The sequence below is a fragment of the Acipenser ruthenus genome, chromosome 3 (assembly GCF_902713425.1).
Source record: "Acipenser ruthenus chromosome 3, fAciRut3.2 maternal haplotype, whole genome shotgun sequence".
Lineage (NCBI taxonomy): Eukaryota > Metazoa > Chordata > Actinopteri > Acipenseriformes > Acipenseridae > Acipenser > Acipenser ruthenus.
Genome location: NC_081191.1, coordinates 17555012 through 17570865, shown reverse-complemented (window position 1 = coordinate 17570865; position 15854 = coordinate 17555012). Strand labels below are relative to the sequence as shown.

The 15854-nt window shown below is 36.5% G+C and overlaps 2 protein-coding genes across 3 annotated transcripts; one reads left to right on the top strand and one right to left on the bottom strand.

The window, feature by feature from the left end:
* The first annotated feature begins 38 nt into the window (after positions 1-38).
* On the top strand, positions 39-5249 carry LOC117435591 (mitochondrial folate transporter/carrier-like). Its single transcript, XM_034058905.3, has 7 exons — positions 39-356; positions 1394-1544; positions 1896-1981; positions 2333-2493; positions 2901-3014; positions 3365-3510; positions 4491-5249. Exons 1-7 carry the CDS (start codon positions 161-163, stop codon positions 4609-4611), a joined length of 975 nt encoding a protein of 324 aa, XP_033914796.3. The 5' UTR covers positions 39-160; the 3' UTR covers positions 4612-5249.
* Positions 5250-5784: 535 nt separating this feature from the next.
* LOC117435592 (collagen triple helix repeat-containing protein 1-like) lies at positions 5785-13944 on the bottom strand. 2 transcript variants are annotated; one of them, XM_059012644.1, is made up of 4 exons: positions 11941-12009; positions 9292-9510; positions 8124-8340; positions 5785-6200 (listed from the first exon to the last, which is right to left on the bottom strand). In XM_059012644.1, exons 1-4 carry the CDS (start codon positions 11992-11994, stop codon positions 6058-6060), a joined length of 633 nt encoding a protein of 210 aa, XP_058868627.1. In that variant the 5' UTR covers positions 11995-12009; the 3' UTR covers positions 5785-6057. The 2 variants fall into 2 exon arrangements, with proteins under 2 accessions (XP_058868627.1, XP_033914797.1); XM_034058906.2 differs by lacking the exon at positions 11941-12009 and adding an exon at positions 13701-13944 and having other exon boundaries at positions 5853-6200.
* Between the last annotated feature and the right edge of the window lie 1910 nt (positions 13945-15854).

Here is a 15854-nt window from a genome sequence, read left to right as displayed (position 1 = left end):
GTAAAAGGTTGCGTCATTTTCATTTGAGCTACGCAACGTGGTTTCGTAGCGAAGCAGATGTGTTTTGGCGTCGTCTATGTGCTAGCAATTTCAAATGGTTGTTTACTTGAGACAGTAAACATAAATTGATCGTATATTTTCAAGTAGCATAAAATTAACAATGAGTCCTGCTGCCCGAGACAGCACCGCGGTGCTACCTGGCGCAGCAGAGTGTCCCAGTCGGTCTCTCCCGGGCACAGGTCTGCGGCGGCTCTTCAGTCTCGTCAAATACGAGAACCTGGTGGCCGGGCTAAGTGGTGGGGTTGTTTCTACATTGGTGCTTCATCCGCTCGACCTCGTTAAAATCAGATTTGCAGGTAAGGGTGTGGAATGCAAGACATGTTATTTGTAAGCTTTATATCTATCGATCGATCTAATTAATCGTATTTGTTTGTTACATCTGGTTAAAATGTGTCGTTTTGTTATTATTTTTTCAGGCATTGAAGAATTGCAATTATTTTCGTTTTTTCCCAAATTGACATTTAACATGGTAACTAGTGATGTGTAAAAGCTGAGTACTGTCAGTAAACTTTGTAGAAGAACTCGAAAGGGAAAAATAGTCCAGGTCAGCATGTCAGTCACCGTATATGACAGTGCACGAGAAAATACAGTAAACTGTCTGTATTCCACGTACATAGTGTTACAGTGACATACACACTTGGTCCTGACTGCATTATTTTTTCTGTAACTGTGTCCCGACTGTACAAGCTTTTTAGTACTGTACAATTGTTATTAAAAAAAATTGTACAGCAGTACTCTGTTGCGTTGTCGACATACACACACAGTTGAAAACAACCCAGTTGTGCATTTCCACAGTATCCAATAGCAAAATAATATATAGCGGTTTAAATGGTACTGCAACTGGAGGTTCACGATTAAGCAAAGACACATTTTGGAGGAAATCGGTAAAACCCGGTTATGATCATTTAAAATAGCAGGAATTTGTCAGTCAACATTGGTAAAAAACCGAAAACAAATCATTCTATTTATGTTCTTCATTAAGAGAGGAAGGGAGCAGTTTTAATTGGATAGCACATACTGCAGTGTGCACTGCATATTTACCATCAGTTATGACTGTTAGAGATTCTACCAAGTGCTTTGAAATTTCATGAATATTGTATTGGATCGTACTATTTTAATTTGTGAACATTCTATTAGCAGTTTAATGGGTGAGTGATTTATTGTCATTATTATTGTAAATTAGGTCTTCCGTGCTGGGATAACTACAGTTCACCAAGAGTTCCATTTTCAACGAGTACTGTAAATTATGTCATTGTACCACTACTTGAAGGCTGCTGGTGATCTGCACATTACCATGCACTATTGATTGTGTTTATCGTTTGTTTGATTTCAGTAAGCGATGGACTGGACTTGAGGCCCAAGTACAATGGAATATTTCACTGTATGAGAACCGTATGGAGACAGGAGGGTCTTCGGGGCCTTTATCAAGGGGTAACACCCAACGTCTGGGGAGCAGGCGCATCCTGGGGACTCTATTTTTTCTTGTACGCGTGAGATCTGTTCAAAGAAACATAGGGCTCATAGATACCCAAGAGGTACTCGTGTCTGGTACTTTGTTTGTACCAATTTTCAAATAACGCAAGATCAAGTCCAATATATATATATATGCCACCTTTGATCTGAACTTTTTAGTAAATAATGATCACTTGAAGTAAATAACTGCTTTCCTCAGTAATTCACTGTTTCATAGTCATCAGTTTCATGAATAGATTCCAAGATTTGATACTGTTTTTTTTAGGGTTAACTGATATAAAATCACTAACTTTTAAGACCTGTTCTTCAGGAGTAAACTGATCATTTTGATCATTGTTTTGCGTGGGTGTTTTCTTCTACAGCTATAATGCAATCAAGGCATATAAGCAAGAGGGCCAGCAGGCTGAACTCAGTGCTGCTCAGCACCTGGTGTCAGCTGCTCAGGCAGGTAAGAAGAGAGTGTTTTGACCACATCCATTAATCTAAAAATCTGATGTTTTTCAAGAGCACTAGATTTTAAAAAGCACATTATCCCTTAGGGAAAAGTATAGCCTACTTTTTTCTATAGCCTACTCAGTAGTGACACTTGATTGATTGATTGGTAATTGAATCCTGCTTGTCTAATTTTCATGAAACTATGCATGTTGTGTTGATAATCACTGTGACCCTTTTTTTCATGCATTGCTCAGTAGCCTTCAATGCAACACTAAATACATTGAACTCCCCTTTGAAAGGGATGTGTATCTTTTTTTTAATTTTAATTCTAAAGGTACCTCATGTGTTTCATTATATGTTCCAGGGGCCTTAACACTCTTCTTAACAAACCCAATATGGGTAACAAAGACTCGACTAGTTCTGCAGTATGATGCAGGAATCGACCCCTCGAAAAGGCAGTACAGGGGCATGTTGGATGCTCTTGTAAAGATATACCGCCATGAGGGTGTACCAGGATTATATCGGGTAATGGCCTGCTCTTTCGTTTAGTACTTTGTTTCCATGCTACTACTTGTTCCTCTATCGTCAGTTTAAAAACGCTTCTGTGAAATACTCTTGTCTGTAGTCTTGATGATTAGAAATTGTTGACACAGGTTATTTACAAGGAACATAACAATGTATTTATTTATGATATAAAGTTTTGATGTTGTATTGTTGGTAGCCTATTTCACCATTGACATTACTGCTGATCTGCATAGTGGAGTTTATGTCCAAAGATCACTGAACTGACTTTAATCGTCATGGAAGTGTGCCCTGTTAAGTCAAGATTTACAGTATCTATTAATTGTACTCAGTGTGGCTGATCTTAATCCAAGCATTGTGTTATTGGTCGGACAGTGTACACATTAAGTTAACAGTTCATTTCTTAATAGGGCTTCGTACCAGGTTTGTTGGGTACATCACATGGTGCACTTCAGTTCATGGCTTACGAGGAGCTGAAAAGGGAATTCAACAAGTACAGGAGCCTGCCAACAGAGACTAAATTGGTGAGTACAGTAAATGCATGACATATTCTAAGACCCCTAACTAGTTGCAAAGTATTGCCGCTCCTTTTGGCACCTGTTGGAGCATGCCATAGGTTTTATGTAGAAGGTCGTCTTTCTTTGTGGCCAAAAAAATATTTTCTTTTGTGACCCGTTAGAAATTGTGAGGTGTCATTTGAAAGGTAATGAGGAAAGAAATTGTGTTAACTAACATTTTGTACTATAGATCTGTAAAGCTCAGGAGTAGCATAACAGTATAAAGGCATAAGTAATGAATTCAAGCCTGCTTCAGTAAGGCACACTCATTTTGTAGGTCCGGACATGTATTTAGGAACTCTTCTTTTTCACAACAGAATCCTTTAGAATACATAACTATGGCAGCAGTCTCCAAAATATTTGCTGCGTCTGCAACATATCCATATCAGGTAATACGGGCCCGTTTACAAGACCAGCACAACAAGTACTCAGGAGTGATGGATGTGATGAGAAGAACGTGGAGGTAAGTGAGGGTTGAACCACTATCTATGTTACAACAGGTGTGCAACAAGTTCTTAATAAGCATTAGAATGCCATGAGAGACTCAAATTCAGGTTTGTGCACAGTAAATGAGAGGATTAGAGTATATTATTAAATTATAATAGGGCTTTTGATTTTTGGTTTTAACCAATAAAAAACGATAAAACATCCCCAATACAAAAAATAAATAAATCGGTGTATAGCAAATAAACCCCAGAAAAACACTGGAAATGGTTACGCAATTCACGTTAACTTCACCCCTTTCCCACTTGCCCGTGACCATAAGGATTGTGGAAGACAGCAAAGGGAAGAAGGTACAACTTAAGTGTGCAAGTACTGTCGAGTTACTATACATATTGTGACAGGAAAAAAACACCCAAGCATTTTGGAAAGTAACCAAAAATAATAATTTTATTCAATATATAAAAAGTGAAACCCCAGAAAAAAACGACTTACATAAAATAGTTAAAAATAAGCACCGAAAAATGAAATTCAGAAAAACAGAAGCCCTAATTGCATGCAGTTGATATTGACATTGCCAATGCAAGTCATTATTTTGTTTTATGATTAGATGATTTGCAGAAATGTGCCATGCATTTTCAATTGCTTTTCTTGTGAATGGAGAGTTCACAAGAAAAGAGAAATTGGAATTCATTGGTACTGTGACCAGGTTCACCAGGACAGGTTTTTTTTTTTTTTTTTTTTGTTTCTCACATCACAGTGCATTCTTGTACCTATAGTTTATAATTAGTTTTTTAAAAGGCAAGTAATAGGAACTTGATCTGCAGAGTAGTGAAGTACAATATTTACATTTTTTTTTTTAAATGTATATGTTTGTGTTTATTTAAATAATGAACAGTGATCAGCAAGGGTTAGACTAGGGATAAGCAAGTCAGTGCTGTTAACTCCTATTGAGTTTCTTACTGAATGTTGATATGTAACCAAGATTTATTTATTTTTTAGGAATGAAGGTGTTCGTGGATTTTACAAAGGAATGGTACCTAATGTTATCAAAGTGACTCCTGCTTGCTGTATTACATTTCTAGTATATGAAAATGTGTCACGTTTTTTGCTACACAAGTAATCCAGGGAGATGCTAAGAGGAATTCAGTTAAGAGACATTGGCAGTGTTGTCCTGCTGTGCTGGGCACAGGTAAAGAAGCACCAAGGTTGTTGTCATGTACATATCATGGTACCGCAGATGTAGAGGACACAGTATCATGGCAACAGTCTTCTTAAACTAATAGAGTGTTGTGCATCTGCAAGGATTTCTCTCAGAATGTAACTGATGCACAAGTCAGTTCTTGAAGTCTGAATGGCATATCATTGTTTATTGGTGTGTGTATGTACGCAAGTGTTTTAAATTCTTTTTACAGTTTTGCCCTGTGTTATCCCCTTAACGTCAGAACTAAATGCCACAACTGTACAGCCGTGTTTATGGAGGGGAGGAGACTGGGTCCCCACCAGGTTATGTAGTGCCTGTTCCTGACTCAATACATGGTTTTTGACTCCCCAGTCTGGGCACGCATCCCCCATTGCACTACTAAATACACTTGCCAAATTACATTTTCCATCAAGTGATTTGTTTGTTTGAAGAGTCTGTGTTTAAGAGCTTTGGTTTATTTCAAACTGGAAATTAATTTCATCAAGATGTCACTGATGTGTTAAGAATGTGGCCTTTTTACGTGTGTGTGTGTGAGATTAAATCTGATTGATACTTTACATGGTTGTGTAAAACTGACTGGGACCTGTTTTTTGAAGCAACTGCTAAATCAAAGGTAACATTTTTTAACAGTATAAGTCTAGCAAGAAACTACCGGTACTTGGAACATGTTTGTAGCTAGTGTATTCCTTGGAAGATTAGCTCAGCACTTAATTTAATTTAAAATAGGGCCTATTATGTCTTCCAGCAGATGCTTTTAGTTGTGTTTTATTTTTATATTTTTAATTATTACTGTGATGCAAATTTATTGTAAAATACAATCATTATTTTGATAACTGTATTATCATGTCCTTCTGATAACAAAGATTAACCTGGGCAATGCTTCCATTCATTTCTAGCTTTTCAGAATTAGCCATGTCAGGCTGCATTTTCTTGATGGGGTGCTGCTGTGTTTTGGGTATAGTTATATAATGCGGTACCAAAAAGCAATTCTAGCATACTGTACAAATTGCTTCTGGAAACCTAGCTGCTTTATAAAGACATGTCCATAATATTTATGTGAAATATTCAGATGACTGTTCATTAAAAAGTGATAAATGGCATGATACGTTTCTTTATATACGTGTGTGTTTGTGTGTATGTATATAGCTTTGTGACTTCAGAACCAAATCAGACAATTCATTTTTTTAGTAAGGTCAGTGTTTCATTTAATTAATAGTCATACAAAGTATAAAATATTGACCAAGGCTGAATTCAGTGATCCCTTTACTAGACAAGACTCGTATTGCACGAGGCAGCATTAAAACATGAATAAAAAGAGATGTCCTCATTAAGAAAACGATCTGGGAGCTGGTGAGATCAGGTAGTTCACTTGGGGAGTTCTTCAATGATGACTCTAGACACGGAATTCCAGCCAGTGGAAGCATCTCCATGAGGATAGTCAGGACAAATACCAACCCACACAGCAACGTCCACCAGGCCGGCATGGATCCCTTCACACAGCCCTTCCACTGCAAACAGAAGGTATTAAATGCACATCCAATTCTAGCTGCATGCTGCTAACTAGTGATCTGTTGTAAATGCAGCAAAAATGGAAAGGGATTACCTGAATTTTTTAATCCTATTTAAATGCAAATAACCAGGGATGAGTAGATGAAGAATTGAATTACCAGGGTTTGAGCCATTCCAAGTTTTCCTCTGTGCTTAATTATTTGACCTACAAGCGTTTTCTCTTATCATGTTTTCTAAGCCTGGAGTTTCTCAAACAGCTTTAAAATAGTTTATTCTTTCTGGGGCACACTGTACTCTCCATTACTTCATTTCAGTTCCCTGTTACTGTAGCTCCAGATGTGTCTGGAATGAATCACAGCCCCACTGACCAGACATTTCCTAACTGCTGTGTAATGTGGATTACTGTAAAAACAAACTTAAGCAATAATATCTATTCACGGGTTTAGTTTTGGTTACAAAGGATATAAATTAGTTACTATGTTTCTACAGCCCTATCAAACTAATACATTTTAAATATAAAGGCGCTCAGGTAAGTGTATGCTAATTGGTCCCCTCACTATATTTTATTAATGGTGTCCTAAAGAGAACTGGTAAGTGAAATAAGAAATTCAAATCTTGAAAACAGTAATGAAATTGGTTGAATGAAAGCTGCTTAGTTGTCTTTCACACAACAAAAAAGATTGACCGAGAAGAGCTACTAGGTTTCATCATCTCAAACTCAGGTGGCCAAGTTTGACAAAATAGTTTTTATATTCTATATGTGTCATCACCATAGCACATAAACACATCCATTAAAAAACAAACTAAAGAATTCTAAAACATTTACGGCAGTACAAAATTTAAACATCTAGGTTACAGATTACCTAATGGTTGTATATACACAGAGGGTTATGTGCTGCATGTAACATGTACACTGTACTGTATATAGAGCTTTCTCGAACATATACTGTAGTACTGGTGAAATTGAGACTGAGCTTCAAGAATACCATAGGTATTTCTGACATTCAGTCACAAGTGATGACAATATTATTATTTTTTTTTTTTTAAATTAGAATCACAATTTTGTAATGAAATACAGATGATCCTGGTTGTGCCAAGAGACAAGAGTCTATAAGATTATGCTTGCAAATGACAGACAATTAATATTTACTATTTTTTATTGAGTGCTATCTTTAAACAATATAATCTTTACATTTTTATCGTAGAATGTTTAACACTATACTGAAGACTCAAATTGTTTAAAGATGGTGGTCATGTTAAAAAAAAAATAGAAGAAAATAAATGACCTTGCAAAATTGCACAAGTGGACCAACTCAAGATTAGATGCACATGGAAAAAATTAAAAAGGTGTCAATAGTCAAATTAATTACTGCAAAATATACCCTATGGTAGTTCCATTAAAGGGGAAACAACTTCCATAGTCATTCTTTATTTAAAAAATGTTGAATCTTCTGTTACAGATATTGTTGTCCCCAGCTGGTAAGATGAGGTAATAACGTAAAAGCTCTAAAAGCAATCAACCAAACTGATTAGTTTGTCCATTCTTTATGTACCCACAGTACCCTGGGATTTAGTAGTTTGACACATGGCTGGTCAGGTGGTGGAATGCTTTCCGCATCACTGCTGCATACAAAGCTGTAGTGCAGAAAGCCTTAGACTAGAAACAAGAAAAGACTTTGTGAGAGCGTGTCGAACTCCAACTAGTAGATCACACAACTGGATAACGGCACAGAAGAAATGCCCAAGGAGAAATGTTGTTACTGGTGTGGGATGTCAAACACGCAGACCTTTCTATCCAGCATTTTTGCCTGTCTAAATGTATAGTTACAGATGCATTTCTAATACACAAGCAGGGCTCTGTACAAATGAATGTATAGTCTTCTTAAAATGTGAAATGTTTTTGTGGATCTGGAAACCCTTACCTGAAGAGGTCCTGTGTATGTTTATAGTGGAGTTAAACTCAGGGCTGCCTTGGTCCAGGTAGATGATGGCTTCAATCGGCAGGGGTCCTGTGCACTCTGCCCCATTAAATGTGAAGTACCAGCGCTGGCAGCAGGCATTTTTACATTTGAGTCTCAGAGAGCCACTGAAGACTACCCTCAGAGCGCTGTCAGTGCGCATCTTTGTGAAAGTACATTCCTACAGAATAGAGGGGATTTAAGAATTGCACTGTCAAATTTTACATTTCTGGAAGTTAACTTTTCTAAAACTGACAAAAAAGAACAAGGAAATTGGCATGAGGATCATCCTACAGAAAAGGTATATTTAGTAGGAATGTTAATAATTTGGAGTTTTTCAAATGTTAAATTATATATATGACAGCTGTACTGTTTATACAGTAAGGTTATTTAATATGTATTCAAAGTCTTCCATATACACACAGATGATGTTCACATGTAGTTGTTCATGCACATGAATGTTGTACAGTAGTATAGTGTATCATCAAAAAGTAACAGCAGTCTAATGGACGTTTTTGATTGGTTTAAAAATTCTTCAATATGTTAAAGTTTAATTATGATTAATCCTACAGTTTAAACATTTACTTAAGGTTTCAAAGACCATGATTAGCATTAATCTACCTAATGTTACCTTAATCTGGGTCAGTGAAACCACCCCTTTGGAAATTCAATGGAATCTTCAAAAATGTATACAATTTTTAAAATAAATTACACAGTAATTTACCTTTCTTTCCCCATATTAATGCTGCACTTTAACCATCTTCTTTTACTGTACTCTGACTTAACACACTGTTCCATGCTTTACCAATGTTAACTAAGCTTTCCCATCATTTTGTACGCTTCTAACATTGTGAACCTCAATAAACTATTTGAAGAGCAGGCTGGAATTGTTTGCATATGCTATTGCAGTAATCTTGCTTTACAGCAATGTCCCAGAGTGGCATTACTGAAAATAAAAACAAAAATTTAAAATACAAATATTGTTCCACTAAGCAAAGGGAGTCAGATAGGCAGTGGACCTTTTTTTTTTACGCAATAGCATGGGAAAGTGTATGTATGGCAACATGACTAACAGTGGCCCACTGTGCTTTTTTGTTTGAATTGATTGTATCTCCACATGCTATGTACTTACTGCAATTTTGCCAAGGTCAATACCATAGTTAAGGGATTTCCATGCACACTGCTTGAAGTTTGGTTTCCATGGTTCCTCAAAGCTCTCCCTTACGCACTCCCCCTTCTCCCCTTTCAGACCATCACGACCAGGGAAGCCCGGTGTGCCAGGGATGCCATTCGCTCCAGGGTTCCCGTCTCTACCAGGGGTGCCAGCTGGGCCCTGCATGCAGCCATTATACTGGAAATGAAACAACAATCACAGAGTGTTTCTCATCTGACCTGAGCCCCTTCTACAGTACACACGTTTAAACCTGGGAGATCTCAGAACAGATTCTTTAGTTACTGCTGTTGTCAGAATCAGATGCTCATCATAGTAATGCAAAAGTGTACAAAATAGGACATCTCCACCGTGACTTGCCTGGGCTTGCCTGTGTTAACTTGCACCATGTTTTGTGAAGGGAACACAACCGCTGTTTATGGTGCAAACTTCCTTATAAACATGTGTTGTGATATGCTATAGTAAAACCAAAGCAGGTAATGTGAAAGCACAGTAAAGTACTGTATTTAAAAAAGAAAAACATGGTCACCTTGTTAAGTATAAGCAAGGTATAATACAAAATGAAGGGTAGTTTTGAATCACTTGTTACCAGTGAGTTTTGATTTATTTGATAATAGTTTCATTTTCCTTTCAAAATATGGTGCAAATTGTACTTTGGGATAAATGTCTTGAATAACCTGGGCCAATAGCAGATGGGTTCTTGAGCTGCATACAGAGTATACACAAAAAGTGTAAAAAACTGAGAAAGAAATGCATTGGCTTGTTATGGTTGCTTTTGCTTTGAAAGAATGGAACTTGAAACAGGCCACAAATGTGGTGCCCAGGCCAAAGCAGGATAATTAGTACATAAACCCGAGATTGTTTCCACAGCTGGTGTCTGCAAAATAGAACATATTCAGAGTCCTAGAAAAAGGAAGAAAAGGTTAAAGCTGTCCCTTCCTTGCTGTTCTTACAATCGGAATAGGTTTGTTTTTCTTTGAGCTCCTAGATAAAGTTCATTGGTAGTACCGTGGTTAGCTATGACAAAGCCCAATAACTGCGTGTTAAAAGCAAGGGGAAATTATAATACTCTAATTTGCTGTGTAACTCTTTGCAGATCTACAGAACTTGTACATTACTAACCAGCCAGGCCTACAGAACCATGTAAAGCACCTACAAGAAGCTGAGCAGCAAGGACCCATCTTCTTAGATGTTATGTTCCAATGCATAACAATAAAAAATGTAGGTTTCAAACAGGAAATGTATTGCATAACATACATGTCCAATTTTTTTTTTCAATTTGAGAAATACATTTTCCGATCATAAGTTGGCCATTAGGTTAGGCCAAACATAATGGCCTCAACTGGGACCATCTGCTTGGCAGGACCGGCAGTGCACCAGACAAGACCACTGCCAATAACACAAAAGGAGTTGGCTCATTGGACCTTAGCTGGAATAGAGAAATCACCTTCAACAGAACATAGAGATGATATCATCACATTTCAAATTGAGGTGGTTCTGCATTGTTTTAAATGTTCGTCATCACACTTTTAACGGCTTACAATACTAAATACTCCGCTGTGAATGAAAGCTGTTTAATCAAGGAAACATTTGCATTCTTACATTAGAAATCTCAGAACTTTCATCCACCAATCAGGTGGTAGCTGACTGCTGAACATTTAGCTAGAATGAAAGGACAGTAAAACATGAGAATGGTAAAGACGACACAATACCAATAAAGACACTTTGTAACAGTTTCTTATTGCAATAAAATCCTGATTATCGGGCATTAACTTTTACATTATCTTCTAGAAATGATCATATCTCCATAGGACCTGTTAATAACTGACTCAATGCTACCATTTGCAATACTACTAGTTATTTTCAATAGTTCTGCCATAGCACAAACCCACAAAAGCTTTTCTTTGGTCTCCTAAACAACATTCACTGCTCTGCGATCCACACACAGTTTCCAGTGGCTTCTGAATCCCTATTAAGTTATACAGTACAATAGGGCTATTCATTTAAAACCAGCCCTACGGTTAAAAACGTCATATATTTCAACTAAATTGTTACCTTATTCGCATCTCACTCCTTCCATAAACACATAACAAATGATGGAGTTGTGGTTAAAATTAAAACAACATCACAGTTTAGAAAAGTCAAAAAGCCTGCTCTTTGTGACTTCTGTAAAAACTGCTTTTCATAACGGTAAATAGTTTGATAACTAGGGTAAGTCTTCTTAAGGCTGTATCAAGTGGCAAACCCTCGCTTGTAAATAATATCCACTCATATTGCAAAGAGGCAAAGAACGTGAATATGTATTTTTGGTCCAAAAAAAAACTTATACTGTAAAACTGTAAATAGTATTTAGAATACAAGATGACAAATGACAGGAAGTGTTTAATGCTCTAATTCCATCTTCGGGATTCCAAAAAAAACCCAAAAACCTGTCAGTATGTATTGTTCCATCAGATTGCCTTTATGGTATAATACAGTGTATAAATATAAACAAAATGAGTGTGTTACCCCAAGATCCTACAAACAGACCTACACATAGAAAACCTACATGTGCAGGAGTGTTTGGGAGTAATTTGGGGAGGGTTCAAATCAAAATGTTACCCCTTTTACATGAAAGGGCTGTGAGGCTTCAGTTCTGTTTCTGGTGCAATTCTGGCTGCCCATACCACTTCCAGTGCACTAAAAGGCAACATAAACAGTGTAATTCACAACTCACCCTCACCACATGAAGTGGCACTACAATGTACTCTTTGGTCACTGCATTTGTAGTTCTTCTTGTTAAGTTTCCTATATATATATATATATATGCATTTTTCTTGGTAGGGTAACTTCTTGTACCCCGTAGAGTTCACATAAAACAGTTTTAAAAAATTGTGACCGAAGGGGACATAAATTCAATGGTTTTGTTATTATAGTTATTAGGTAGTACAAGTATAGTCTAAGGTGCGTTTTCATATTTGAATATACCAATAGTTTAACAATGGTATGAACCAATACACACTGGTAATCCATTGTAGAACCATATCACAGTGGTCTACCCTATCAGGACCAAATACATTGCTTTGCCATTGCTGTTCATTCCTGTTAGTGGTAGCATAATGTTTCTGCTTTGCAGAGTAACACACAGGGATTTTCAATTGAATTTTAATAGTGTATTTCCATAGCTTTTTTTTTACATACAGTACTGTACACTTTATTGAACGTTACTAAAATGTTGTCCAAATCAGCTGGCTGAATGCAAATTTAAATTCCCTGGAAATATTATAATTGAGTTCTCTTGTACCCTGTACATGTGGTAAATCTGACTGCCTAGTAATGTATTAACCCATGATAACCTTGCCCTATTATAAATATGTCAAAGCTTGTGTTTTCCCTGCTCCTCCTCAGAATTTCTTACATCTTGCAAAATTTATTTTAGTGGTAAATGAAGTGGACAGATATATCAATTGGTTTTTGGGGGTTTTTTTTGCACTGGAAGGGTAGAAGCACACCCAGGACTATTTGCAATGTGCGGCAAATATAATTAAAATGAAGAATAAAAGCTGAACAAGTGGAAAACACCACTTGCAAAAACATACTACATAATTCTCCTACTCTAAAGTAAGACTACGACTGTTATAATGAAGCTAAATACACGTTAAAAACTGTCTCAGCAGAATAATGTGTATACTGTCAATATATACTGTATGTGTTCATTAGATACTGTCAACATGCTGTATAACAAATACTGCGTGTATACACAAAAATAAATACATAATTACGTAAAATCCTAATAGTTTTTCATTGCATATAAAAACGGTGGACGTTGTGCAACCCAAGTTAAATACAGAGCCTACAAAGAGCATAAAGAGACACGTTTACAGAACGCTGCTCTTCCATTTACGGAACATTCCTTAAATTAAATTGGCAAGCAACATGGATCTGTAACAATAATTTGACATTATTAAATCGATGTAATTTTTTTCCACATGAATGATCTCGTTTGTGAATGGTTTGACTACACTTGAAAGAAGTAATAAGAAGGTATGGGAAGTAAAGGATTTATAGACATCCGTCTCAAGAAAAGCCTCTACAATATTTTTAAATGCAAAATTTCAATGAGTTAAAAATCCATGGACTGGACTTTTCTTATTTAAAAAAAAAAAAACTTGAATAGAATTAATGGAAGAATCTGTATTAAAAAAACAAACAAAACATACACACTCAATGTAACTAATAATAAACACATAAATTAATAAAATGTTACAATTGAAATGTATTGTCTTTGTCTTATAATTACGTAGTATAACAAAAAAAAATACAGACATCCATAGAAAGTAGAGAAAAAGTCTAAACTTCATATAATGGCACACGTCAATATTTATACTTACTCTTTCAATATACTCAGCATCCCTCTGGCGAAGAGCTCTCTGTCTCACTTTTTCGGTCCCACAGAAAGGCAAGATTAGCCAGGTAAAAAATAACAGTCGAGCCATAAGAGTGGCCATATTCAAACAGTTACACTAGTCACAGAAAGAGCATAAGCGTGCACAGTGCGTGTCTTTCAGAAGATGTTTTTAGTAACTAAGCAGGATTTAGGGAAATGAATCACACACTGTCTCCTGCTGGTGAATAAAACGTCTGTTTCAGATCACGAAAGCCAAAACCCCCTGGGGGGATCAGGAATGTCTACCAACATTCTCCACACCGGTTTTGCGTTTCTACAAAGAGTTTTTTGGGGATGTTTTTTTTTTAAAGGATTTCCTTAGATTTGGGCAACTTTTCAGCTTAATCTCCTAAAATGTAATTATTATTGTTTTTAATGATGTCATTAACTAATTATTTTATCTTTGTGTTCAATCTTGCTTAAACATTTGTGTTTTTTATAAAGCTGGTTATATTTACTGGTATGCATTCAGCACTGCTGTGCCATCTCTGAAACAAAGAACTGATTGTCTGTTTCAGACAAACCAGCAATATCCTTCAGCAATACAAGATTAAAATATCTTCTCGGTCAAACAAGGTTCAGCAGTTTTGACTAAGTATTTTTTCTAAGGTTGTGGGCTGATGTTTGTTATTTATTACACATAATTTAATTATACTAAACCAATATTTTTGGCAAAAAGTTTATCTACCCACTTTTATTTGAGTCTATACCTGTATTCATATCAAGCGAGTACACCCGTTTAATCAAGACACCTTTACACTATCACACCTTGACATTCACTATATATTTTACAGTTTTTAAATATAACTTATGCATTGACCTAGCTTTGCTAACTGTGAACCTAGTGGTAGGGTTAAAAGAAACCTGGTTGTGTGTAACATTTAATAACATCATGCAAGATTACATCGTTTTTAAATTAAAATAATTGTCAGTTGCTGGGCTGTTTCCAATTTAGAGCTAGTCCTCAGCACACACTTGTATTGGAGTGTGTCCTCCTCCCTCAGGAAGATCAAACCCAGTCTATCTGTCCCCTATAGTCACATTTCCTTCAGGGAGATAATCTTTGATCCACAATAAGGTAGGTTTGTCAGCTAGATGTCACATGATTGATCACTGACAACTTCCCAGAAGCCTTCACAATACCACCACTCTCATCAAGTATCAGACAGATAGACATTCTCCGCATTTCTACCTTGTTTTCTTATTCCAAGATCTCACCTTGTGTATCAACGGCTACAGAACTTTCTTCACAGGTTTAAACTGTTTTATGTAACTTAAATGAATAGCAGTTATTTTGTTTTCTGATGACTATTAATCTCTCCACAATACATATTTTAAACAAATAATTAGAAGGATTTATAAAGTAGTTATGTAATTGCTGCACGTCATGGGTAAGTTGTGAGGCACAAAGTGCAGCCAAATTTCCCTAGTATGGGTATTCAGAAAACTCTTCTAACACGTGATCGATCATTCAATGTGCTTAAGAAGTCTATTTTTACATAAAGACTGAAGTATTTGGAATGTCCGCCTTGGGCATGAGTTTCACACATGGGAAAAATGATCTATCCAGAATAAAGTATTTGCTTAAACCAGGCAAGTATGAAAGGAGGAGGAGTGGAGAAGGAGGAAAACAAACCGGGAAGGTGTGTGTTATTAGAGTTTAAATAGGAGATTGGTAATAATAGGCCGCAATTAAGGGTCCCGGCACGCCCCCCCCCCGCCCCCGAATTCCGCCGAAAGGCTAACATTTGTGTGCGAGTGTGGATATGTGCAGGAAAAGTGGTTCAATCCTCTTGACATACTATACTTAACCCAATTCTAACCACCTTTCTCACCAACTAGCATATGTGTGGTCACTCTTTGAATTTTGTCTTCTCTACAGTATATAAATACTAAGATTTAAAAGTTATATATTATTTTATTATACATGTGCAGACCATCCAATATTTTAAGGCATATGAACAACAGTATTCCACCACAGCTGTGGCTACAGCATTAAAGCTATTAGTACCATAAATTAGATCCAGATAACGTACGACCACAGTAAGTACATGTGAAGTGTGACATACAGATAAAAAGTGGTGAACTAACAGATGTT